General features: G+C 42.1%; 1 protein-coding gene across 7 annotated transcripts in view; it reads right to left on the bottom strand.

The window, feature by feature from the left end:
• The window catches only part of pak4 (p21 protein (Cdc42/Rac)-activated kinase 4), a 136,946-nt gene that overhangs the window by 21,528 nt on the left and 88,585 nt on the right, over positions 1 to 26,833 (bottom strand). For all 7 annotated transcript variants that reach the window (XM_072549527.1, XM_072549528.1, XM_072549525.1 and 4 more), the window contains 2 exons: positions 26,500 to 26,724; positions 2,391 to 3,158 (listed from right to left, as the gene is read on the bottom strand). In XM_072549527.1, the coding sequence (XP_072405628.1) occupies positions 2,391 to 3,158; positions 26,500 to 26,712 (981 nt within the window). In that variant the 5' untranslated portion in view covers positions 26,713 to 26,724. The remainder of the gene's footprint in view (positions 1 to 2,390; positions 3,159 to 26,499; positions 26,725 to 26,833) is intronic.

Genomic DNA, 26,833 nt, shown 5'->3' with positions numbered 1-26,833 from the left:
TTGACCTGCATTCACCAAACTGATGATTTGCCAAAGCTTGCCGTAGAGAAGTCTCGTTATGTACCGTATCTGGTAACACTTTTTTACTGAAATATTAACCATCAGTATAAATCTTCAACTTACATTAAATGCTCTGATGTCACAGCAGCATGTGTCATAAAGCAGTTAACTGCCTGAAACTTTTAACAGTCCAAACACAACAGTTACTCCCCACAAAAAACATCAACCCTCCCAGCTCAAGCCACTTACTTGGGGCGATGAGATTGATAACACTCAAAGCCCTGACTTAAATCATGCCACTGCACTGCAAATATACTGCTTATGTATTCTTCAATAGTTTTCTAAAACTCTTGACTTCCACCTTTTCGAAGACAAGGGCAACTGGAACATGGGAACACAGTTCCAAGCCAGCTTGGAAGAGATTATCATCCCTCTCCTTCACTGTTTCTGGGTCAAAACCCTGGAACTTCTTCGCCTTCCTCTGCCCCAGTAGTAGAGTGGTCCAACAACACTAACTCCAGCACTTCACCATCTCCTGAGTAAGTCAGGATGGGTAGTAAGTGTTAGCCTGGTCAGTGACATACATGGTAACAATTAAACTTTAGAGTATAGGAGCTGGGACATCATGCTGAGGTTGTACTGAACATTGGTGAGGTCTCTTCTAGAATACTGTGTCCAGCTCTGGTTGTCCAGTTATAGGAAGGATATTATGAAGCTGGAAAGGGTTCAGACAAATTTACCAGGGTGTTACCAAGGTTTGAATTATAAAAGAAAGACTGGAACCTTTTCTCACCGGAGTGTGGGAGGTTGAGAGGTGATCGTACAGAGGTTTATAAAATCATGATGGATATAGATAGGGTTAACGGTAGGTGTTTTTTCACTAGGATGGGAGATTTCAAGATTGGGGGCATATTTTTAAGGTGAGAGGCGAGAGATTTAAGACCAACATGAGGGGCCAATTTTCCATGCTGTATGACTCTCTGGCGGAAGGGAATGGATCAGAGGCCGAGAATGCTCCCGAGGTGCTTAAGGCCAGATCCAGCATGACATCGGCAGGTACTGAAGGGTCAGCATAGGAAAACATAAAGAGGGTGCCTGCCTGCATGATTTAAACAAAACTTCACCCCACACATTCTGGAACGTGCACAGGCAGGCTACAATGGTCCAAGTGTAAACCCCGACCCTTTAAGATAAAAATGTGAGTCTTATTATGGTTCAACAGTTGCATTTGTAGAGAAAACAATTCAATTCACTTCTAAAAAGCTCTGCAATTAGGTAATCACCAAGTGAGCAAGATGCACTTATTCCAAGAGTTTCCACAGCAGGTTATCTTTTGGGACAGGAGCACCAGCATGGATGCTAGGCTGAATACTAAAAGGTACACATTGATTGACTGGACTTGTGGTACTGATCACAGTTCATCATTAAAACCAGATGCCTTGTATCACACAGAGACTGGATACAGTTGAGAAAAGTAGACACCAGAATAATTGTCAAATTCCCAAAGACAGTGCCTATGCTATTACATGGCATTTTCTGGAAATCACAGCAGATTCAAATCCACAAGTAAGGAGTTACATTCAGTTTTATGAACTGCACACCTGCCCTGGGGGCCTCACCTTAATACTGTACTCAAAGGAGGAACAGGAGACGGCCATTTGGCCTCTCAACTGGTTCAATCAAATCATGACTGATCTGTATCTTAATTACATCAAACTTCCCTGGGTTCCATTCGAGTGAGAAAATGCTGACTCAGCACAAACTCCATCAATCACTGACTTCTGAAGTTTTCAACTAGCTTCTGGCCTCAGCAGCTTAGGGGAAGGATCTCCTCAATCCTTTGTGGAGTGCTGCTTCCTGACATCAGCCCCATCTCAAAATGTTAAGGTTATGCTCCATCTTCTGCATTCGATCAACAGAGGAAATAGTTTCTCTCCATCTACCCCATCAAATCTTTAATCAGTTTAAACAATTAGATGATCCCTTAATCTTCTCTATTTCAGGGAACTCAAATTCATTTACATGCAACCTCTCCTTGAACCTGAACCCTTTTGTCAGTCTTGAAATCAAAATAATCCATCCATGCCACATTCCCTTGAAAGGAATGGCATCCAATCAGAGCAGGGTGCTTTAAATGAGTCCTAAACAGAGCTTTACACAATTGTCACAGAAATTCCAACCATTTGCACACTACAACCTCTTTCAGCCAAAGGCCAACACTGCATTAACCATTTCAATGATTGCTTTTGCACCTGTGATTCTGGGCCAGGTTACACAGTCTATGGTTTCTCCCCATTTGGTACAATAAGTGTGTACATTTCTGCCTACTCACATTAACTAATTGCTCACAAGAACTTTAGCATAGAGTGTGGAGTATGTGGTTTACAGACCTGACTGCTGCTCCCTCTGCCTGCTCCTGTCTCAGCCATTGGGTACGTGTTGAAAGGCCTCCCAGTCTGGTGCGCAGTCTTCACCGCTCCATCTCCACCAGGAGCATGTGGAGGACGGATGTTTGGGCCAGAAAGGGGTCGCTTGTCCCTTGGAGACTGTGGGCTGGTCTGGCCTGTGTGTGTGGATTTTGGCCTCTTGTCGGGGCTTTCCTGTTTCTCTCGACTCGACGCCCGTTCCTGAGAGTTTGTGGGCTCGCTGAAACCAACGTGGTTTGCTTCCCGATCACCTGGCTGGTCTCTCCTGCCATCTGTCTTGTCGTGAGGTTTGCTCTTGTTGTCAGGGTGCCTGTGGTGGTCAGGCCGGCCCTCCCTGCTGTTATGATGATTGGGCCTGCTCCCCCCAGTCCTGCTTGGCTCCTGTCCCCTGGGCTGCTGTGGGCGTGCCCGGCTGTCTGCCCGCTCAGCATTCCGGTTCTTTTGCCTGTCGTCCCTGCCTTGGTCACGCTCATCCCGGGATCCTTGCTTGACCCTCTCACCTCTCCCCTTGTGGTCATGGCGTCTGTCCAGTTCAGCGGGGTAGGTGCTCTTGGGAGGGGTCTCGTGCATGCCATTCTTTTGCATTCCATCCTGCATAGGCTCTTGACGGAGTAAAGAAGGTGGGCTTCCTCGTCGCAGGGAGTTGGAACGGGTTACAGAAACATTCTCAAATTCATCCAGAAGCCAATTCAAAGAGCCATCGATTCCGATTTTACTCCCTCGGACAATGGCCTGAAACACAGAGGAAAGAATGATTAGATGTTAAATCAGAGAGACCCGTGTGAAATATTCAGTGAGGAACTATTTACTGAGGTAAGAATCAGAGTCACAGAATCATACAGCATAGAAACAGACACTTTGGTTCAACTGGTCCATGCCGACCATGTTCCCAAACTGGAAAAAAAAATGAAAGAACTGCAGATGCTGTAAATCAAAAACAAAAGCAGAAGTTGCTGGAAAAGCTCAGCAGGTCTGGCAGCATCTGTGAAGAGAAATCAAGAGTTAAGGCTTCAGGCCTGGCCAGAACTGCACATAGTACACCAGAAGAGACCTCATCAACACCCTGTACAACATGACTTAATGAAATTGGAAATGTCCACAACTCAGAGGATGAGATTCCTGCCTCAGGATCAGGTGGTCATGGGTTTAAGACTGACTCCATAGACGTGAGTAGGTAATCTGATGATGCAGTGCTGTGCCAGGGAAATAAAAGCAAAATACAATGGAGAACAGGTGTCATATCGCACCCAAAACATTAACCCTGTTCCCTTCTCCATAGGTGCTGCCAGTCTGGAGCATCTGCAGTACTTTCTGCTTTTAGATATTGAGGAAGGGTTGCATTGTTGGAAGTGTTACATTCAAGAGGAAATTGGATAAGGTGCCAAACTGAGAAAGTATTGGCCTCTTCAGATGGAAGTATTTGAAGAGCAGAACAATATCCTAATGTATGGTTCAATATTCCTCCTTAACTCTCTCGTGACTGTGGGAATAACATTGTTCCAGAAGCACCAGCAAATATGCTTCCATGCTGTACGACTCTATGACTATAACTGTGTGAACATATTGATTAGCACTTTTGGATGGGAACCTAGAGCTTCAAATTGCCTGTGAACAGCTTCCATGCAGTCTGAGCATATAACCCTTAAAAAAGTGGAACAGATACAAGAAAAACTGAACACTAACTTTGGAACGCTGCAACAAGCCACTGAGCTGTTGCACCAAAGAGGTTAATAATAAATGAGCTAGCATTATCTCATGCTGTTGTAAACAGTGCTCCTTAAGCAACAGTTAACAACAGTGTTGTTCTTGCTGAATCTCAGATTGCAATCAGAGCACTCTGTCTGGATGCATTACAGCACGGTTTGGCAACTGCTCTTCCCAAAATTACGAGAAACTACAGAGTCATGAACACAACCCAGTCCATCACACAAACCAGCCATACTTCCCATTGCCTCGGGAAAGCAACCAACATCAAAGACCCCTCCCACCCTGGTTATACTCTGTGCCATCCTCTTCCATCAAGCAGAAGACATAAAAGTTTACATAACCATATAAATAGATTTAAGAACAGCTTCCTCCCCACTGTTATTTGACTTCGGAACAGACCTTTCAAATTTTAAATTTAATGTTGACTTTGCTTTCTTTGCACCTTCTCTGCAGCTGTAACATTGTATTCCTCACTCTGTTCCATTACCTTATGCACTTTGTATGGTGTGATCTGCCTGTACTGCACACAAAACAGAACTTTTCACTGTGCCCAGGTACGTGACAATAATAAAGCAAATCATTGATTTTTATGAACTCTATACAGGCTGTTTTTTTTAAGTATTTGTGCTTTAAAATGTTGGAGAGCAAAGGGAAACCTAAGATCAGGTAGGGCCATAGGGGACAATGTCCTGTTGCTTATCAAGAGGAGGAGGAAAATGGAAGAGCCTATAGTGAAGGAGAGGAGGAAGACAGTGCAGTAAATAGGGGACAGCAGAAGAGGGAAATAAAATGTTATATACTCATTTACAATCTCAGTTCATTTCATGTTAATCTTCAGTGATGCATCGTTCTGTCATTCACATATCCACTTTCAGATTGTACCATGGGACTGCCTTGCAGCACGCCTCTGAGGTACGTTCATCCACCAAGACATCAGTGAATAACATTGGAGTTATTGTATAGAAACAGGCCAGGCTGCATTAGACCAGTGATTATGTTCCACATGAGACTCCTACCACCTTATTTCATCTAACACTGATATAACCTGTTTATTTTTAGCACATGTTCTTCATTTCCAACAACAAGTCCCATCTCACTGTCTTCTGGGAGAGAGAAAATAAAGTTCCTCCTGAATTGTCAAGTGGATTTATCAGTGACTACCTTTTAATGGCTTCTGAGCTCTGGCTTCCTTCACAAGTAGAAACACCTATCCCTGTTATCAATCCAATCAAAACCCTTTATAACTTATGAGGTGCTAATCAGACACTCTTCAATCTTTCCTTTCTTAGAGAAAAGAGCCCCATCCGATTCCTCTTTTTTAGTGACTACATTCTCTCAGTTCTGGTATTATGCTGGGCTGGTGTTAATCGTAAATGGTTCGAGTGGATAATTGTGGACTACAAACAGCAAGAGATGTCTGCTGGTCGACTTGCAGAGCAGCATTCCACTACATCAGAGAAATAGTCCAAATGTGGGCAATAGGAATATCAGATGGGTTACATTCCAATCTCTGGGCCACACAGACGGCTCTGTTACAAGTCAGAATTAATAACAAACGGGTGCTCAAACCTATATCATCAGCAAGAATGTAAAATATAACTGACGTGTTCTCAGTACAATGTAAACACTCACTCAAACTATCCTGAGGAGAATGTGGAACTTGCTTGCACAGGGAGTAGTTGATGCAAATACAGATGCACGTCTGATGACTTTACAAAACACAAAGAGAAAAGAATGGGAGATTATGTTAGGTAGGAGAAAGGAGGACTACAGATGCTACAGATCAGAGTCGAAAAGTGTGGCGTTGGAAAAGCATCATAGATCAGGCAGCATCGAAGGAGGAGAGTCGATGTTTCGGGCATAAGCCCTTCATCAGGAATGGGGGACGGATAGAAGGGGGCTGAGAAATAAATAGGAGGGTGGGGCTGGTGGGTGAGGTAGCTGGGAAGGTGATAAGTAGATGCAGGTGGGGTGTGATGGGGATAGGTCAGAGGGGAGGGTGGAGCGGAGAGGTGGGAAGGAAGATAGACAGGTAGGACAGTTCAAGGGCAGTGCTGAGTTGGAGGTTGGATCTGGGATGAGGCGGGTGGGATGAGATGAGGAAACTGGTGAAGTCGATGTTGATATCGTGTGGGTGGCAGATCCCAAGGCAGAAGATGTGGTGTTGGGAGGATGGCTTCGATTTGGTGGTGTAGGCGGCCCAGGACTTGCATGTCCTTGGCGGAGTGGGAGGAGGAGTTATGTTAGGTAGTTGGGGGTGGAGGAAGGAGTTAGAAGGAGTAGGATAGACAAAGACCTATGGGCAGCTTAATCACTAGCATTGACCAATTAGGCTGAATGACCAACTTCAGTGTTGCTTGAAATTTATACAAGTTCCAACATGCTTCAACAATGTTGTCTCTACAATGCGGTACAGTTCCAATGGAGCAGCGCAGTGGCTTACAGACGAGGCCTTAAATTGCAGACTTGTATACCTGTTCGAGCCAGTACAAAAACCTAATGGTATCATTACTGCCTCAATCAACACTATCAAAGGTTAACTGGCAATTATCCAGTGGTCTGAGACCATGATATGCACCAAAAGGCACTTACCTGCACATCCAAAAGCAATCTATTGAACTCGAAGCATTTTGAGAAATACAGAGGGATGGCAAGGTACAGTGCCAGTGAAATTTATTTCTTTCCTTCAACAGAGGTGCTGACAGGAAACCAACTGATTATCAAACAAGACACAGAAAAATCAATGCTGCAGAATTTATGGAGGAACCAAAACGCCTGGACTGTCCCTTCACAAATGCAAGGGATCATTTATTTTTGTTCACTGATAAATGTAGTGGCTGGTTGGCTGGGTCACTGCAGTAAAAAGTCATGGGTCTGTTGCTGAACATTGTGGGAGGCATAATTGGATATACACTGAGACTTAACTGCTCGACACGTTTGCTGTTGAATTAACCAATTGCACTTTAGTCAATAATCAAATGGCCTTGCATTGCAACTGTGGTGTTGAATTTAATGTAAAATTGATTTGGTATCATTTTCACTCAATGTTCTGAAGCACATCTGATTCACTGACACACAACAGCTGCAGCAGCAGTTACTGCTCCCAAAACGTCACACAGGATGTTTTACTAATAGTCATTTGTTCTCACAAACCACAAGTTACGCGGACTAAATAATGACTGGTGTATGATCAAGTCAAAGAAGAGGGAGTACAAATGTGCAGAGAACAGCAGTTGTTTCAAATTCATATTTTGCAACGAAAATTGAAAAAAATGCTCTCTGCTTATTCCCTGCTCATGCTGACAAAATGACCCTGGAATTCTGGGAGTGGAAGAGGGTAAGAACAGAGATTAGGATATGGGTGATGAACATTGGTCCAGTAAATAACTTACAACATAAATTACACGCAATGATTACAAGAGCGTACCTGAATGGACCCTCATCTCCTCTATCTTGATTTATTGCTTTTGTATCCAGAATGGTATCTGTAATTCCCCGTAACAGCCTTGCCTCTAAATTAAAGTGTATTTTATCTCATCTCTGCATATGTAATGTCTAACTCAATGTTGGCACCCCACAATGACATGCATATAAAAATTCACATAGAAAATTAATTTGTAAATTATTCATCTTATTATTCATTAATGGGATGAGGGCATCACCGGCTAGAGTCATAGAGACGTACAGCTCGGAAACAGATCCTTCGGTTCAACTTATCCATGCCGATCAGATATCCTAACCCAATCTAGTCCCACCTGCCAGCACCCAGCCCATATCCCTCTAAACCCTTCCTATTCATATACCCATCCAGATGCCTTATAAATGTTGCAATTGTACCAGCCTCCACCACTTTCTCAGGCAGCTCATTCCATACACGCACTACCCTCGGAGTGAAAAAAATGCCCTTCAGGTCCCTTTTATACCTTTGTTCTCTCACTCTAAATCTATGCCCTCTAGTTCTGGACTCCCCTACCACAGGGAAAAGGCTTTGTCTATCCTATCCTTCCATACCTCTCATGATTATATAAACCTCTATTAGGTCACCCCTCTGCCTCCGACGCTCCAGGGAAAACAGCCCCAGCCTATTCAATCTTCCCCTTTTGCTCAAATCCTCCAACCCTGGCAACATTCTTGTAAATCTTTTCTGAACCCTTTCTAGTTTCATGACATTCTTCCAATAAAAAGGAGACCAATATTTCAAAAGTGGCCTAACCAACGTTCTGTACATCTGCAACATTACCTCCCAACTCCCAACTCAATGCTCTGACCAATAAAGGAAAGCATACCAAATGCCTTCTTCACTATCCTATCTCCTGTGACTCCACTTTCAAGGAACTATGACCCTGCATTCCAAGGTCTCTTTGTTCAGCAACACTCCCTAGGACCTTAACATTAAGCGTATAAGTCCTGCTAAGCTTTGCTTTTCCAAAATGCAGCACCTCACATTTATCTAAATTAAACTCCATCTGCTACTCCTCAGCCCATTGCCCCATGTGATCAAGATCCTTTTATAATCTGAGATAACCTTCTTTGTTGTCCACTACACCTCCAATTTTAGTAAGTTTGCAGATGACACTAACTCTACCTCCTATGTTCATATCCAAATCATTTATATAAATGACAAAATGTAGTGGACCCAGCACCGATCCTTGTGGCACTCCACTGATCACAGGCCTCCAGTCTGAAAAATAACCCTCCATCATCATCCTCTGTCTTCTACCTTTGAGCCAGTTCTGTATCCAAATGGCTAGTTCTCCATGTATTCCATGAGCTTTAACCTTGCTAACTAGTCTACCATGGGGAACCTTGTTGAATGCCTTACTGAAGTCCATATAGATCACGTCACTACTCTGCCCTCATCAATCGTCTTTGTTACTTTTTCAAAAAGTTCAAGAGACATGATTTCTCACACACAAAGCCATGTTGACTATCTCTAATCAGTCCTTGCCTTTTCAAATGTGTGTAAATCATGTCCCTCAAGATTCCCTCCAACAACTTGCCCACCACTGACGTCTGGCTCACCGGTCTATAGTTCCCTTGCTTGTCCTTACCACCTTTCTTAAATAATGGTACCACGTTAGCCAACCTCCAGTCTTCAGCATAGAGCCCAGCAATCACTTCCCTAGCTTCCCACAGAGTACTAGGGTACACCTGATCAGATAGGTGAAAGTGAGCACTGCAGATTAGAGTCGAGTATGTGGTGCTGGAAAAGCACAGCAAGTCCGGCAGCATCCTAGGAGCAGGAAAAGCGACATTTCGGGTAAAAGCCTCATTCCTGATGAAGGGCCTTTACTCAAAATGCCAATTTTCCTGCTTCTCGGATGCTGCCTGACCCGCTTTTCTAGCGCCACAATCTCGACCCTACACCCGATCAGGTCCTGGGGATTTATCCATCGTTATGCGTTTCAAGACATCCAGCACTTCCTCCTCTGTAATATGGACATTTATCAAGAAGTTACCATCTATTTCCCTACAGTCTATATCTTCCATGTCCTTCTCCACAGTAAACACTGATGCAAAACACTCATTTAGTATCTCCCCCATCTCCTGCGACTCCACACAAAGACTGCCTTGCTGATCTTTGAGGGGCCCTATTCTCTCCTTAGTTACTCTTTTGTCCTTAATGTATTTATAAAATCCCTTTGGATTTTCCTTAACCCTATTTGCCAAAGCTATCTCATGTCCCCTTTTTGCCCTCCTGATTTCCCTCTTAAGTATACTCCTACTGCCTTTATACTCTAAGGATTCACTCGATCTCTCCTGTCTATACCTGATGTATGCTTCCATCTTTTTCTTAACCTTACCCTCAATTACTCTAAGTCATCCATCATTCCCTCCACCTGCCAACCTTTCCTTTCATCCTAAAAGGAATATACTGTCTCTGGGCTCTTGTTATCTCATTTCTGATGGCTTCCCATTTTCCAGCCACCCCTTTACCTGCGAACATTTGGGCCAGTATTTATTGCCCATCCCTAATTTCTGAGAGGGCAATTAAGAGTCAACCACATTGCCGAGGCTCTGGAGTCTCACATAGGCCAGACAAGGTAAGGTTGGCAGTTTTCCTTCCCTAAAGCTTTGTCTTATCTGTGGAATACCCTACCCAGTGGAGCAGTTGAGGCTACCTTGTTGAATGTTTTTAATGTAAAGATAGATAGATTTTGAATAGAGAAGGAGTTAAGGATTAGGGTGAGCAGTCAGGTAAGTGGAGCTGAGTCCACGAAAAGATCAGGCATAATCTTATTGATTGGTGGAGCAGCTTGACGGGCCAGATGGCCTACTCTTGTTCCTATTTCTTATGTTCTTACAAGACTAACAATTTGACGCACCTTCGACAGTTGAAAAGTGTGGTGCTGGAGAAACACAGCAGGTCAGGCAGCATCCGAGGAGCAGGAGAATCGACGTTTTGGGCATAAGCTTTTCAACTCTGGTCTCCAGCATCTGCAGTCCTCACTTTCTCCTAGACCACCTTCGAGAGTGCCATACTCCCTCAGTAACTTCACTGGGAGCTTTAGCCAAGGATCTGTGCCCAAGTGACTAGAGCAGGGTTTTAATCCACAACGTTCTGACTCAGATGAGAAAGCTAGCCGCTCAGCCCCAGCATTTCACTGATAGACTTCAACTGTTAACAATAGATTCTGGAAATCTGATAAAATCTCAGATTTCAGATGGATTTGCTGCTCAAGTAATGTGCTTTGCAGGGCAAACATTTGCAAATAAAAAGTAAATTTGCAGTCTCTCAAATATTTATATGATATTTATACGGAGGGGGGCCGGAGGGAGGGGGGGTGGAGCAAGGGGGGGTCTGGAGATTTGGGGGGGATGGCGGAGAGAGGGGGCACGGAGAGGGGGGGTGGGCAGAGACAGACGGGCACAGCCACACACGCACAGACAGAGCCAGAGAAGCAAAAGTACAAAATCAAATTTAAACCAATAGGGAACAGATTAATCTGTGAAGTCCACTGTATATGATAAGAACTGCCTTAAGCAAAAAGTGGAAAGTGAATTTCTTGCTCAGCTATTATGAAGGATGAAAGGATACCTGTTATAGATGGATAATTTTATACATGCTTATGCATAATCAGGTGTAAAATAGGGTAGACTGAATAGCTATTGCTATTACAGAGCTGTTGACAGGCTATGGTCACAGACAGCTTCTCTCAGGCTCCAGAATCCCAACGTGGGAAACAGCAAGAAAACTGGCCACTCTACAGAAATAACCACAGCTCAGAAACAATGCGACTGGCTCCTGCTCCCACCACCCTGTCACTGAGTCTCGAATCACAGCCAACTTTGTGCTAAGGCAGATTCCTTCCTCTTCTCGTTACCCAAATCATAGGTCTCTAAGCTCAACGGAATGTGACCAGAATGGTAGTTGAAGAAAGAGTAAGTCAGGGATGGGGGAGGGGCTGTACAGTAGACAAGAGAAAGCAGCAGTAGAATTTGGTCCCATTTAAACATTGCTACCCAGGCACTTGTTCTGATTGGGATTTTATTTAATACACGATCTTAGCTAACCTACCTTAGGGGGGCTGTTGTTTGTGGTTTCCATGCACCATTTCTGTAAGTGTGCAGTGTTTCCTTTCTGGCTGTAATCAATATGCTAAAGCATTTACAGATCAGCAGAAATGATGTTATCACTGGGCATTTTGAAAACTGATAAATGAACCACCTATCACAGCTGCAATACAGTGTTCATTGCACAGTCAAAGTCTGGCAATAAAATGCAAATGAATGACACGTTTCTGATAAGTTGCAGGATCCAGTCTCCACCGCCACCAAGATCGCAAAGGTTCAGTGCAAGGTCTCTCCCCTCACTGTCACCGTGTCCCCAACTTCATGGCAGTAGGAATGGAAAGGAAACAGTGCCCTTGCAAAAGCCTGTGGACCTCAGTCTCCTATCAGCATATTTAAAATACACTGGGCCAGGACAAATTGTACTCTGTTTTAAGATAACATCTAACGAAAGAATTGTATGATTTCAGCATTGTTAAGTTTTTAAAGTCCCGGTCAAAACCTACTTTCGCCAATATTCCATGCCATTTGCTTCCCTTTTGACCAATACATTAAATAATGTCTATTGACTTTTGTTCTTTTAAAACCTTCACAGCATTTCAGATGCTCATTCAATTGATTAAATGGATACTTCCTTCGTAAACTTCACAGTGACCTCGCTGCACATTATAGCAACTTCTGTTGAGCTGGATGTGGAGAGGGACAACGCACTGGACATAGCAGGTAAGAAGTTAGTGACTCAAGATTGGCTGCTCAGGAAAGCTGCCTGAATCCCTATTGAATTTCCTCTGCAGAGAGGGAGTCATCCACTGGCTTTTCCGGATAGGGACAGGCTGCGGGTGCTTGGAGCCATTTGCTGATCAGTAATGCTACCTTAAAGTGATGCCCTAGCAAAACTAAAATGAATGGGTATTAAGAGGCAAACTCACCATTGATTGGAATCATACCTGGCACATAGAAAAATGGTTGTGGTTGTTAGAGGTCAGTCATCTCAGCTCCAGGACATCTCTGCAGGAGTTTCTCAGGATAGTGTCCTAGGCCCAACCATCTTCACAGCTACTTCAGCAATGACCTTCCCTCCATCATAACATCAGAGGTTGGGATGTTTGCAGATGATTGCACAATGTTCAGCACCATTTGCGACTCCTCAGACACTGAAGCAGTCCATGTCCAAATGCGACAAGATCTGGACAATATCCAGGCTTGGGCTGACAAGTGGCAAGTAATGTTTGCACCACACAAATGGCCAGGTTATGACCATCACCAACAAGAGACAATCTAACTGCCGCCCCTTGACATTCAATGGTACTACCATCACTGAATATTCCATTAACAATATTCTGGGGGGGGGTTACCATTGACCAGAAATTCAACTGGACTCACCAATAAACACACTGGCTACAGGAGCAGGTTAGAGATGGGAATACTGCGTGGAGTAACTCATCTGCTGACTCCCTAAAGCCCGTCCTTCACCTACAAGGCACAAGACAGGGGCGCAATTGAATACTCCCCACTTGCTTGGATGGGTGCAGCTCCAACAACACTCAAGAAGTGTGACACCATCCAGGACGATGCAGCTCCCGCTCGATTGGCACTACATCCACAAACATTGATTCCCTCCAACACCGATGCTCAGTAGCAGCAGTATAGCATCTACAAGGGGCACTGCAGAAATTCATCCAAGATCCTGAAACACCAACTTCCAAATCCACGACTGCTTCTTCTAGAAGGACAAGGGCAGCAGGTACACGGAAACACCACTCCCTGCAAGTTCCCTTGCAAGCCACTCACCATCCTGACCTGGAAATATATCACCGTCATGGGTAGACATCCTGGATTTACCTCCCTAAGGGGCATTGTGGGTCAAACTACAGCACATGGACTGCAGCGGTTCAAGATGGCAGTTCACCCCCACTTTCTCAAGGGCAACAAATGCTGGCCTGCCAGCAACACAAATGAATAAAAATAAAGCCTTTGTTGCGCCACTTAACAAGATCATGGTTGACCTGAGAGACTTAATTCTGTACCCTTCTGCCTTTTCGCTAACAATAATGTATCTCAGTTTTATTCATCGCATTGATCTCACATCATCTGCCATTTGCAGGGAATTGTTTCCATGACACAAAAGATAGATATAGAGACAGCCATTTCTGAAGGAGACTGAAATTAGATGCCTTTTGTGGAAGATAGTCTATATAAGGTAATTACATCCAATAAGGAAGTCAGGAGTAACCTTCGCTCAGAGTGGTGAGAATGTGGAACTCATTACTATAGTTGGTAGTCAAAACAACTAGCACCAGTACATTACACACAAGTTAAGAAAGGATTAGAAGGGAATATTAATTAAATTGGATGAAGTCTGTAGGGATGGTACATTTGTATTAAAACAGACCAGTTGGGCCAAACTGTCTGCTTCTGTCATGCAAATATTATGCAATTCTGTGTCAACCTTACACAACACTGGCACATATAATACATTATAAGAAGCACCTTTGAAATCAGTTGCAATATGCTGATGACAAATGATCAGTATTACATTTCAGGAACAGAATAGTTACCTGCTGTAATTGTGGATACTATATCGTTGAGACTGTACTGGTGTTGATGACTAAAGTTAAGAATCAGTCAGAAAGGTGGTAGAAAGGAGAATAAAAGAATATGGTGACAGGATGGGCATGCGGGATTAAGTCAGAAACAGGATAAATGGGGTTATAATTCTCCTGTAATTGAACTTTCCTGTTCTACGGCATAACAGCAATGCTTTGATTACACGTAATGCTTGGGTTAATATATGGCTGCTTGCCTGGATGTCTCAAAACTGTACACTTAGAGTAGACATTTACTATTTTTATACAGAATTGGAATATTTATCTGTAGGACGCAACCAAGGACCAAGCTGAGGCTATTCAGGTCATCAAACCTGTTCCACCACTCAATTCGATCATGCTGAACCGTATCTTAAACTCACTCTATAACTCTGAATATCTTCACTGAGTAATAACTGGTTAATTTCAACTCTGAAATTTTCAACTGACCCCTCCCCACTCCAAATCTCAATAGATTTTTTTTTAAGTGGAGAGAAATGAATAGATAACAGGAATATGACAGTAAAACACTGGTGAGAACCACCTATGCGTGCAAACACAATCATTAGATTAAGGCTAACACACATGCATTTCCTACAGGTCACAGCTGCACTGGAAACAGAATCTGGATTCAGGGAATTACAAAAATCCACATCATATTGCATTCTGTTAAGCACACACAGCTCCATTTGGTAATGAAAGGTGCCTAAATTAAGACAGAATTTCAGAATGCGATACCCAAAAGACCAATAAAAACACTTGACTAACACGTAATAAAAGTGGAATTTGGCCAATTCAATCACAATAAGGCAGTGGCCTTAATTATGGAGAATAGTAGTTCCTTTGTACATTATAAGCAAGCTTTTCTATTTACATAGAAATACATGCGATTCACAATGCAATTACCAAATCAGGAGCACTACAGCATTAATCTCATGAGGCCCACTCAGTCACTGTGAACGAGGGACTGGGGGTAATAGCACAATATTTTATTCAGTATGCAATGAGCTAAGTTGTAGTTACTCTGCAGATGGGTTCACACAAGGGACAAAGGCTTGGGTGAAGATGGATAGGTTCAAGTGTGAGCAGGTCATGATTGAGCACTCAACGAGTCATAGAATCAGTCAGTGCGGAAACAGACCCTTGTGTCCAACCAGTTCATGTCGACTATGTTCCCAACCTAAACTAGTCCCACCTGCCTGCATTTGACCCACGTTCCTCCAAACCTTTCCTAGTCATCAACTTATTGAAATGTCTTTTAAGATTTGTAACCTTACCTACATCCACCACTTCCTCTGGTAGTTCATTCCACACACGAACCATTCTGTAAAAAAAACGTTGCCCCTCATGTCCTTTTAAAATCTTTCTCCTCTCACTTTAAAAATATGCCTCCTAGTTTTGAATTCATTCAGCCTAATGAAAAGATCCTTGTCATTCTTCTTATCTATGTCCTACATGGTTTTATAAACCTCAATACGGTCACCCCTGAACCTCTGACGCTCCAGTGAAAAAGGTCACAGCCTTTCCAGTCTATTTTTATACCTAAAAACCCATCATTCCTAACAACATTTTGATAGATCTTTTTCTGAATCCTTTCCCATTTAATAATATTCTTCTTAAAGCAGGGAGACAAAAAATGTACACAGTACTCCAGAAGAGACCTCACCAAAGTCCAGTAACCTCAACATAATATCCCAACTTCTATACTCAAATGTCTGATCAATAAAGGTATGCATGCTAAACGTCTTCTTTACCACCCTGTCTACCAGTGATGCAAATTTCAAAGAATTATATACTTGACCTGCTAAATCTTTGTTCTACAACACTACTCAGGGCCCTACCATTAATTGCACCATTCCTGTGCTTGTTTGTTTTACCAATACTTCACGTTTATCCAAATTAAACTCCATCTGCTATTCCTCAGTTGATCAAGATCTTCAAAGTTTGGGAGAAGATCCTCAGTTGATCAAGATCTCTTTGTAATCTTAAAGAACTTTTTCACTGTCCACTCTATCACCAATTTTGGTGTCATCTACAAACGTACTAACCATTCCTCCTTTCATCTCATCCAAATAATTTATACAAATGACAAACAAAAGTGGACCCAGTACCGATCCCTGTGGAACGTGGCTGGTCACATGTCTCCAGTCTGAAAAACAACCTCTATCACCACCTCTGTCTTCTACCATAAAGCCAATTTTTGTATCCAGTTGGCAAGCTCATCCTGAATCCCATGTGATCTAACTTTCTAATTAGTCTACCATGTGGAACCTTGTCAAAGGCTTTACTGAAGTCCAAGTAAATAACGCTGCCCTCGTCGATCTTTTTGGTTACTTCATTAAACAAACTCTATTTAAGTTTGAGAGACAATTTTTCTCACACCAAACCCATGCTGACTATTCCTAAACAATCCTTGCCTCTCCAAATGTACGTAAATCCTATCTTTCAGAATCACTTCCGATAACTTTTCCACCACCAATGTCAGACTCACAGATCTATAGTTTCCAGGCTTCTCCTTACAACCCTTCTTAAACAATGGCACAACATTAGCCATCCTCCAGTCCTCTGGTGCTTCACCTGTATTTATAAATGATACAAATATTTTTATTAGGTGTCTTGCAATTTCTTCTCTAACTTCGCAAAACGTCCTGGAGTACCACGTGGTCAGTTCCTGGAAATGTATCTACCTTTATGTTTTCCAAGACATGCAGCACTTCCTCTTCTGTTATGTGGACTATTTTCAAAACATCAGTATCTACTTCTGAGTTCTCCAGCCTCCATTCCTTTCTCAACAGTAAAAACTGACACAAAATATTCATTTGATATCTCTCCCATCTTCTGAGGTTCAACACAAAGATGACCTCGTTGATCTTTAAGGTGACTTCTTTCTCTCTATTTGCTCTCCTGCTCTTAATATATCTATAGAATCTTTTTTGGATTATCTTTAACCTCATCTGCCAAAGCTATAGTATATCCCCTCTTTGCCTTCCTAATTTCCTTCTAAAGTATGCCCATACACTCTTATACTCTTCAAGAAATTCAGTCGATCCCAATTGTCTATATCTCAGTCATAGAGATGTACAGCATGGAAACAAACCCTTCGGTCCAACCTGTCCATGCTGACCAGATATCCCAACCCAATTTAGACCCACATGTCAGCACCCAGCCCATATCCCTCCAAATTCTTCCTATTCATATACCCACCCAAATGCCTTTTAAATGTACTAGCCTCCACCGCTCTCTGGCAGCTCATTTCATACATGTTCCACCCTCTGCGTAAAAAGGTTGCCCCTTAAGTCTCTTTTATATCATTCCCCTCACACCCTAAACCTATGCCCTCTAATTCTGGACTCCTGCACCACAGGGAAAAGACTTTGTCAATTTATCCTATCCATGGCCCTCATGATTTTATAGACCTCTAAGATCACCCTCAGCCTTCGATGCTCCAGGAAAAACAGCCCTAGCCTATTCAACCTCTCCCTATAGCTCAAATTCTCCAACCCTGGCAACATCCTTGTAAATCTTTTCTGAACTAATATATGATTTTTTTATTCTTGACTAGAATCTTAATATCTTTAATCATCCATTTCCCCCAATCAAATCAACCTTGCTTTTCACTCTAATAGGAGCATAAGGTCTCTAAACTCTTGTTATCACAATTTTGAAAGCCTCCCACTTGTCAGTCATCCCTTTACCTGCAACCAATCTACTCCAATCAAATTTTAAAAGCTCTTGTCTTATCCCCTTGAAATTTGCCTTACCATGCTTAAAAACTTTTAACTTTTATGGAAGACTTATCCTTTTCCATAACTATTTTAAAACAAATTGTATTAAGATGACTAGTCCAAAGTGTTCCCCTATGAACATTTCAGTCATTTGCCCTGTCTTATTACCCAAGAGGTCAGGTTTTGCTTCTTTTCTCGTAGAAACATTTACATTTTGATAAAGAAAGTTTTCTTGAACACATTCAACAAATGCTTCATCATCAAAACCTTCAACACTACGGCAGCCCCTGGCAATGTTTTGAAAATCAAGTCCCCTACAACTACAAACATTTTTTAAAAATATTTGAGAGCTCTCTAGATATTTGCTTCTCAATTTCGCAGTGACTATTAGGGACCTACAGTACAATCTCATCAAGGTGATCATCCATTTCATTGTTTCAGTTGCACGAGACGGTAATCGTTTGCTATAAATTCTGTTTTATGATACCACTCCACAGCTACCTGAAGGAGCAGTGCTCAAAAAGCTCGCGTTTCCAAATAAACCTGTTGGACTATAACTGAGTGTTGTGTTGTGCGATTTTTAGCTTCTTTCACTATGTTATTTCTGCCAATGCGTACAACAACTTCTAGCTCCTTACCTTCCCCTTTGACAATATGCTTCAAATGTCTTGAGATGCCCTTAACCCTGGCACCAGGAAACCAACATATTATCCTTACTGCTGCAGAACCTCCTGCCTGTGCCCCTTGACAGGAGAGTCACCATGGGCGGCACGGTGGCACAGTGGTTAGCACTGCTGTCTCACAGCGCCAGAGACCCGGGTTCAATTCCCGCCTCAAGCGACTGACTGTGGAGTTTGCATGTTCTCCCTGTGTCTGCGTGGGTTTCCTCCGGGTGCTCCGGTTTCCTCCCACAGTCCAAAGATGTGCAGGTCAGGTGAATTGGCCATGCTAAATTGCCCGTAGTGTTAGGTGAAGGGGTATATGTAGGGGTATGGGTGGGTTGCGCTTCGGCGAGTCGGTGTGGACTTGTTGGGCCGAAGGGCCTGTTTCCACACTGTATGTAATCTAATCTAAACAATTATTCTTTTAAATCCTGACAAATCCTGTTTAACATAAGATTCATTCTTAGTGCCCAAAATCGGACTACAACTTCTGTTTTCCTCTGAGAGGCTGTCTCTACCCAAAACAGAATATCTGCTTGAGGGGGAAATAGCCACAGGAGGCAATGCTCCAGTTCATAAATAAAGGAAGGTCACTTGGTTGAGGAACAAGGGAGCTGCAGCATTCGTGGTCAACAGTTATGGCAGAGAAGAGCAAAAAACAGAAGTAAAGATGGATTTAGGCCAAAGTTTCTGTATATGATTTAAAAAGTCTCAAATACTCTGCAGTTTCATATAGAATAACCACCAATAGCTATATGGCACCTTTAAAGTAATAAACAGCTTCAATGTGCCTCATAGGAGCAATTATGAGGCTGAGCCATATGAAGTGATAGTAGGTCAGATGAGTAAAACCTTGGTCAGAAGATAACAGCTTTTATGCAGTGTCTTAAAGGATGAGAAAATTGGGAAAAAAAAATCAAGGAGCCTGAGGTTAGACTTTACACATTGCTGTTTATACTGGGTCAGAGATATGCAAATCCAGCCAGGATTTGTTACCTACTCACTTTACTGGGCATAAGTTTAATGGCCTGTTGATGCCTGCTATTCACTCTGATTTTCCTTTTCTTTTTTATTCATTGGTGGGATGTGGGCATCACTGGCCACACCAGCACTTATTGCCAAGCTATAACATGCCTCAGTTTCAACAATCTTGATGCCATTTTGACAAGATAGGATCAGAAAACAGCTATTGACACACAGTGCATATCAATCTAGTGTACAAGATTACTCTGTTTTCTCAGCCCCAAAGAACACATTCTTCCACCTTTTTGACGAGTCAGTAAACCTTTGTTTTTCAGCTATAAGGTACAATTCTTGCATGAGCAATTGGGTTCAATTATTCACCCAGATGCATGTTTTACTTACTGGGCATGAAAGTCAAGCAGACAATATGGCCAATGTTGTGAGGAGTTTAAGATATGCCTACACAGAACAGATCCCACATGGTAAATGACAAAAACGTGATAACCACCCAGACCAGCAGTTCACTATTCCACTCACCTGAATGGACATCTAGATTGCCCTTTGCTTTGCAGGTATTCTTCAAGGCTTCAAAAGTTAACTTACAGAGTGACACCTGCAGCAGGTGCACATCATACCATCTCACAACTCACATCAGCTCATAGCCAAGCCCCTGCCAGCCACCTTTCCAAGTCTTACTCCCCCAAATGTCAAAGTGAAGAATAGTAGGGAAGGCAAGAAAACAATCAAAAGGTTAGGGTGGCACAGTGGCTAGCACTGCTGCCTCACAGCACCAGGGTCTCAGGTTCAATTCTAGCCTTGGGTGACCGTCTGTGTGGAGTTTGCACATTCTCCCCATGTCTGCGTGGGTTTCCTCCAGTTGCTCCGGTTTCCTCCCACGGATGTGCAGGTCAGGTGAATTGGCCATTCTCAATTGTCCATACTGTTAGGTGCATTAATCAGAGGGGAATGGATCTGGATGGGTTACTCTTTGAAGGGTCGGTGTGGATTTGTTGGGCTGAAGGGCCTGTTTCCACACTGTAGGGAATCTAATCTAATCTAATCTAATCATAGAGGAAAGTGGTTAATAGAAGACTTAGTGAATAAAAAAAACTGACAAAGATAGAGAAGACTGAAAATATTCAAGAGCTAAAACAAAATGTACATTTTGTTCTGTGTTATACATCTCTATGACTCTATAATGAGCCAGTCAGACCCATAACTATTCAAAGATACGAACATTTTAAATTTGTGTTTAAAGTTCGGTCATATTTGACTCAAGATCGGAATACAATCAGACTCCAACCTTAACCTCTAATGCGTCATCTGAGCTATCACTTTTTTTTAATAAACCCTTAAGTTATCTTGGGAATGTGACTTGAAAGAAGTTCTTGGATTTACATATTAATGAATTGAAACCTGAAATCCATTCTAAAAAAATCAAAGAGTTGACAGTAATCTAGCTTTGTTCAATATATCGTATCAGTTGCATGACACTATGATCTTGAGTTATAAATTCTATGTCTCATGATCCTGGCCCACTAGCTACCTGCTACCTCAAAGCTAGTACTTCCACCAAATAAACCTGTTGGACTATAATCTGTTGAGATTTTTATCTTTGTTCACCCCAGTCCAACACCTGCACCCCCTCATTTTGGCTGCTATATTGTGTCCACTTAAATTATTTATACCAGACATTTGGTGGCAAGGAGATGGATGAGCTAACTTTTCTGTTCAGAAATGGATCCTGGGACCCAGTCAACTATCACTCTCACAAGAAAGCTACTAGCCTTTGCTTGGGGTCTCCATAAAGAAATGTGACTGAGTGTCAAAACTCATTTCATGTGACCAATTTCAAACTCATATCTACATTGTAGTGTCACACCAATGCACATCAACACTTTTCACTCTAAGAAACCTCAGCTGACTGAAGATTACTTGTTTACTCGTCAAACCCAATCAATTATTCTGATTCCACTGAAACTTCAGTTACAGTACTGAAGAGTTGCGATGGCACAATTACCACCCAAATCCCCAGTCACATTTCTCTGTTTTGCCTCACGTCCAATAGAGATAGAGAATGAATAAACAGACAATTCACCTAGTTTTGTTTCCAACTCCCCCCCCACCTCCCATTTCAGGGCTACCATTCCCTTATTCTCTGCAAAATCCGCCCCTTTGTCTTCTGAATGTACCACTGCTGAGGTACAATCGACCCCAATTAGCAGCCCTATTTGCAGTGTGAATTGCTAAGCAGTCACGGATGGTGTTAGGCTTTGCTCCTCTTTGCTAGTTTTTGATCTTAAAAATGGCCAGCAGCAAAATAAATCGAATTGAAAAGGCAGCTATTTACAATCCCCATGCAAAATTAAACCAGGATTAAGCCTGAGCTCATTAAAGCAGAAATCTTTAAAATATTTATAGGAAACCTCATCAACAGATGTGTCTATTGATTTGTTAATATTTACAAGTGCTTTGATAAAAAGAATGAATGTTGACATTTGTGCAGAGACTTGACACCCAAATAACCTGTACTGCTTAACGCAATTCACCAGATAAAAACATTTCATCGACCAAAGACCTGATGTAATTAAACATTCTGTACTACGCTGTATTCCTGAATGCCATCTATTGAGAAAAAGACGGCTATATAAACTGAGATCATCCTAATGAGACATTTATTGAAGCCAGATTTCTTTTAAACACTGATGTCTTTAAAATCTAGGAACATTTTGCCAAGTTAATGAAGAAATGAAGACAACCTAAACTACAGTCACATAATCCACTGGCTAGAATGTCTGTGCAGCTCGGTACCAGTCAGTCCCAGGCACAGACAGCTTCAGACCGACACTAGATTCCGTGAGGCCCGTCTCAAAGCACATTTTTTCCTCCTCAATTATACTCTCGTTGTGCCTCATGATGGAGTGCTGCTGTCACCTCCCACTCCTCTGCAGAAACCTGCATTTACTCCAGTTTAAAGACACTTTAAACATAATCAAGAGACAGCATATCTCAGTGCACAAAAATGACCTCAATGTTTGAATCTTTATCGTTAGCGTTCATAGTCGGATCATGAGATAGAAAAACAGGTGACTAACAAGGAATGGCTAAATGCATGAATACTGAAAAATTAATTCAAAGAGATGAACCTGAGTGAGAAAGGGAAAATCTTATACCATAGTTGCACAAGAGAATCCACCTAAAACAGATAAAGATTAACTGATTATTTGAAGAAACCAGTTACACAACCAAACACAAACTTGCGTATACCTGCCATTATTTGTCCACAGTGATTTGAACAACAATTTGACCCACTGAAAATCCTTTACTCTCGCCGCATTTTTTTTTAAAAAGCCTCCCTTAGTCTTGTGAAGCTAACATATAGACCTTGTATACAAACAAAACACAGAATTTATGGAATTTTATGTATGGTTGCAAAGGGTGCAATAGATTAGGGGAGTCCTTGATGTGAGACCAAAATACTCCATACTTCTCAACAATCCCCATGTCCAATTGCAGCAGAAAATTGGATATATTGTAAATGATGCAAATAACGGCTGCTTGCTTCTTCACATTAAAAGAAAGGAAGCACTTGCCTTGGAAGTGGTGGAGTTCAGAAAAGATTTAGAAGGATGTTGCAGGGTTGGAGGATTTAAGCTATGGGGAGAGGCTGAACAGGCTGGGGCTGTGTTCCCTGGAGCGTCGGAGGCTGAGGGGTGACCTTATAGAGGTTTATAAAATTATGAGGGGCATGGATAAGGTAAATAGACAAAGTCTTTTCCGAGGGGTCGAAGAGTCCAGAACTAGAGGACATAGGTTTAGGGTGAGGGGGGAAAAGATATAAAAGGGACCTAAAGGGCAACGTTTTCACACAGAGGGTGGTACGTGTATGAAATGAGCTGCCAGAGGAAGTGACGGAGGTTGGTACAATTGCAACGTTTAAAAGGCATTTGGATGGGTGTATGAATAGGAAGGGTTTGGAGGGATATGGGCCGGGTGCTGGCAGGTGGGACTGGATTGGGTTCGGATATGAGGTCTGTATGGACGGGTTGGACGGAAGGGTTTGTTTCCATGCTGTACACCTCTATGACTCTATGAGTGAAGTTTCATCACACTGGCATCTGGGAAGAGAGGCAGAGTAAGCCTATACCATCTAGCGTTGAGAAGAATGGGAGGTGATCTCATTAAAGTATACAAGATTCTGAGAGGGCTTGACAGGTTAGATGCTGAGATTCCCCGGCTGGGGAATGAACTAGCGCTTTCACAGGATAATCATCGGCCCATTACTAAGGACAGCAATGAGGAGAAATTTCACCATTCAGAAAACTGCGCATCTTTGTAATTGGCTGTCAGAGAACATTTTGGATATTCCATCCGTTAAACAAATCCAAGATTGAGATAAGTTAAAGGATACAGGGGAGGAGGCAGGAAAGTAGAATTGGGCTAAGAGATTAACATGATCAGATAAAATAGTGGAGCAGATTCATGGGCCACATGTCCTACTTCTGCCTTTACTTCTTCGGCTAAATTCTTAATCAGGTACACGGGTATATCCAGCAGAAACAATTTGTACATTCTGACAGTTCCAAACTGTTTCACCCATTACCAGCTCATAATCGAGCAAACAGAAAATGAAACCTGAAAAGGTGGTTCCAAAATCTCAGAAACAAACAGGGATTCCAATGATTTTAGACACTTTCAGTAAAAGGCTGGGTTTCAAGAGGATGACAAAATTGCAAAGTTGAAGCATTTTGCAAACAATTACCATTAGAAGTTTGGATGCTCAGGACACAAACGTCTTAAATTCATAGCAGTTACAACTTCATTCAAAAAACACAAAGAACTGCAGATATTGGTGATCAGAAACAAACAGAATGCCAGCAGCATCTGTGAAGAGAAAGCAGAGTTAGGGTTTTGAATCCTGAATTTCACAGGACTTGAAACATTAACTTTGTTTTCTTTCCATAGATGCTGCCAGAGTCTCTCCAGCAATTTGTTTGTTTGTTTGTTTGTTTGAGGTCATTCATTCACTAGGTAACTTCAGAAAATCAAAGAACTAGCCTCAACGTTCACTTCAACTTTGTCACTTAAACAAAATGGATACAGTCACTTAAAGAGGAAGTAGTCATCAATAGGATAGCAACTTGAGGTATCAACTTCTTTTCAATTTATCACTGGATTTGGTAATTCATTTAAGCAATGAATGCCAATGCCACAGAGGATGAATTCAGGGAAGCGCTGAATCTAACAGACTGAATAAGTAAACCAATACTGCAGTCACACAATTGAAGTAAGTGATGATTAACAAAATACTTGTGTGTTTGTTAGGCAAGCAACAGTCCCTATGAATTCTGTCAAAAGGTCATCAATCTGCAACGTTAACTCTGTCACTCGGCACAGATGCTGCCTGAACTGCTGACCAACACTTTCTGTTTATTTTTCCAATTTCCAGCATCCACAGTATTGCCAAACTATCTAAACACTGTTTTGCACTCAGAACATGGAGGTGTGCCAAAGAAGGAGAAAGTGTGTAATTCTGTGTCAGGCAAACAAACTCCAACTTAACACGGCTCTCAGTAGCTTGGACATCATAGCAACTGTCACCATGTTTAAAGAATGCTAAATAAGGCTGGTCAGAAATAAATACTGGTTCATGCTAAACTTCAGTATTGAGATTCAGTGTCACAGAGAATGGCATTAGAACTCAATTCTTCTAAATAAATAAATATTATTAAACCAAAGTGGAGTGTCCAAACTTGAGACACACATAGCTGCCCAAACCCTGGCAATATGTCTCTGGAAAGGTTGAAAAATGTTGTCTAAGGGGTGCATGTAATTCTTTACTGCTAGTTTGTTCTGTTTAAATTTCATGACCTTGACAGCCTCACTGGAGAATTCATTCTAAATGGGAACACCCAGGGTGCTTCAGTATCAGCAACTCAAGATCTATGCAAGTTCACGTGAATAAATAGATTTTGTGAGCCCCTCCTCTGGGTTTACAAGACAAGTGTCTCTCAAAGTTTGTCCCTACTGTAAAAAAAACTGAAGCAATATTGGAACTATCTTTTGTTTTTCTATCCCACAAGTGACACATAATCAGGTGCTTACATTAAGAATAGCACTTACATCAGAACACACCCAGAATCTAACCCTGTACAAGGGATTGTGAGGATATATCGTTATAGTTGAGCACAGGTCAAAATGTTGATGATTCACACCTCTTCAGCTCAGAAAGCCAATTGAAGCACCAGAGCCAATTCTAACACTTGACCCCATTTGCCTGGGTAAGCACTGCAAGCTCAGCACACTTCAGGGATCTGCCACAGCTCAATACTGCAATATTTACCTGCAGTCACTGGGGAGCTTCTGACAAATCGCTTTATTTATCTTTGAAAGTTCTTGAAAAATAGTAGGCGCCTTGGCAGTTGCAAGATTATTTTAAGTAACAAAGCCATTTGCTTATGACACAAAGGATGCCATTTATCCCCCACTAGCTGCGCTATGTCTTTGTTAAGACAACTGAAAAGTAATCAACTATGTTATGCTTTCCTTGATACCTCCTGTTTATAAAACTTGCATTGGGATACTCAAACTCCATTTCAACCATTGCCTGAGGCAAAGTACTTGATGTTCCAAATAGCCACTGTGCAAGTTTTTTTTTCAACTTCGATTCAATTTTAAACTGCTGACCCTCTACGACCCTTTACCATTTGATCTCCAATTTAAAAAAACTCTATGACTATCTGCAACATTAAAAATCTTAATAATGAAACCCTTTTCTTGGCCTTCTCAATGGGAACAGCCCCAGATATTTTCACATCTCTCTTCAAAGATTTCACAGCCATGGAATTATCCTTGATTAATCAATGGTTTATCACATCTTAAATCCTAAGGCAGTTCTTGTAACCACTGTGCAACATACCTTCCGTGGAGCAAGCTGAATAGGTGTTATGTACGACGGATCAACCAGTGGTTTAGGACGTTTAGCAGTGTCTTCGAGGAGGCTCTCCCATTGCCTGGGAAGCCCAGTAAACTTCTGCTCCTGCTGATCGAACCCAGTGTGAACACGGTGCTCAAAATTCACAGGTGCCGAGATCTCGACTCGCTTTTTCTTCTTTCCGAACATGGTTGACATGAACGTCAAATCCTGCCAGGGTGAAGAGTCACTGTAAGCCACTTCTCAAGAGACACAAAATAAAACTACCAAAGGTCTTTACAATCTACAAACACTAGCTTATTCCACTGCAAAATGGCCG

Source organism: Chiloscyllium punctatum, chromosome 29, assembly GCF_047496795.1.
Source record: "Chiloscyllium punctatum isolate Juve2018m chromosome 29, sChiPun1.3, whole genome shotgun sequence".
Classification (NCBI taxonomy): Eukaryota; Metazoa; Chordata; class Chondrichthyes; order Orectolobiformes; family Hemiscylliidae; genus Chiloscyllium; species Chiloscyllium punctatum.
Note: the sequence above shows the minus strand (reverse complement) of the source record. Positions and strands in the feature narration are given on the sequence as shown.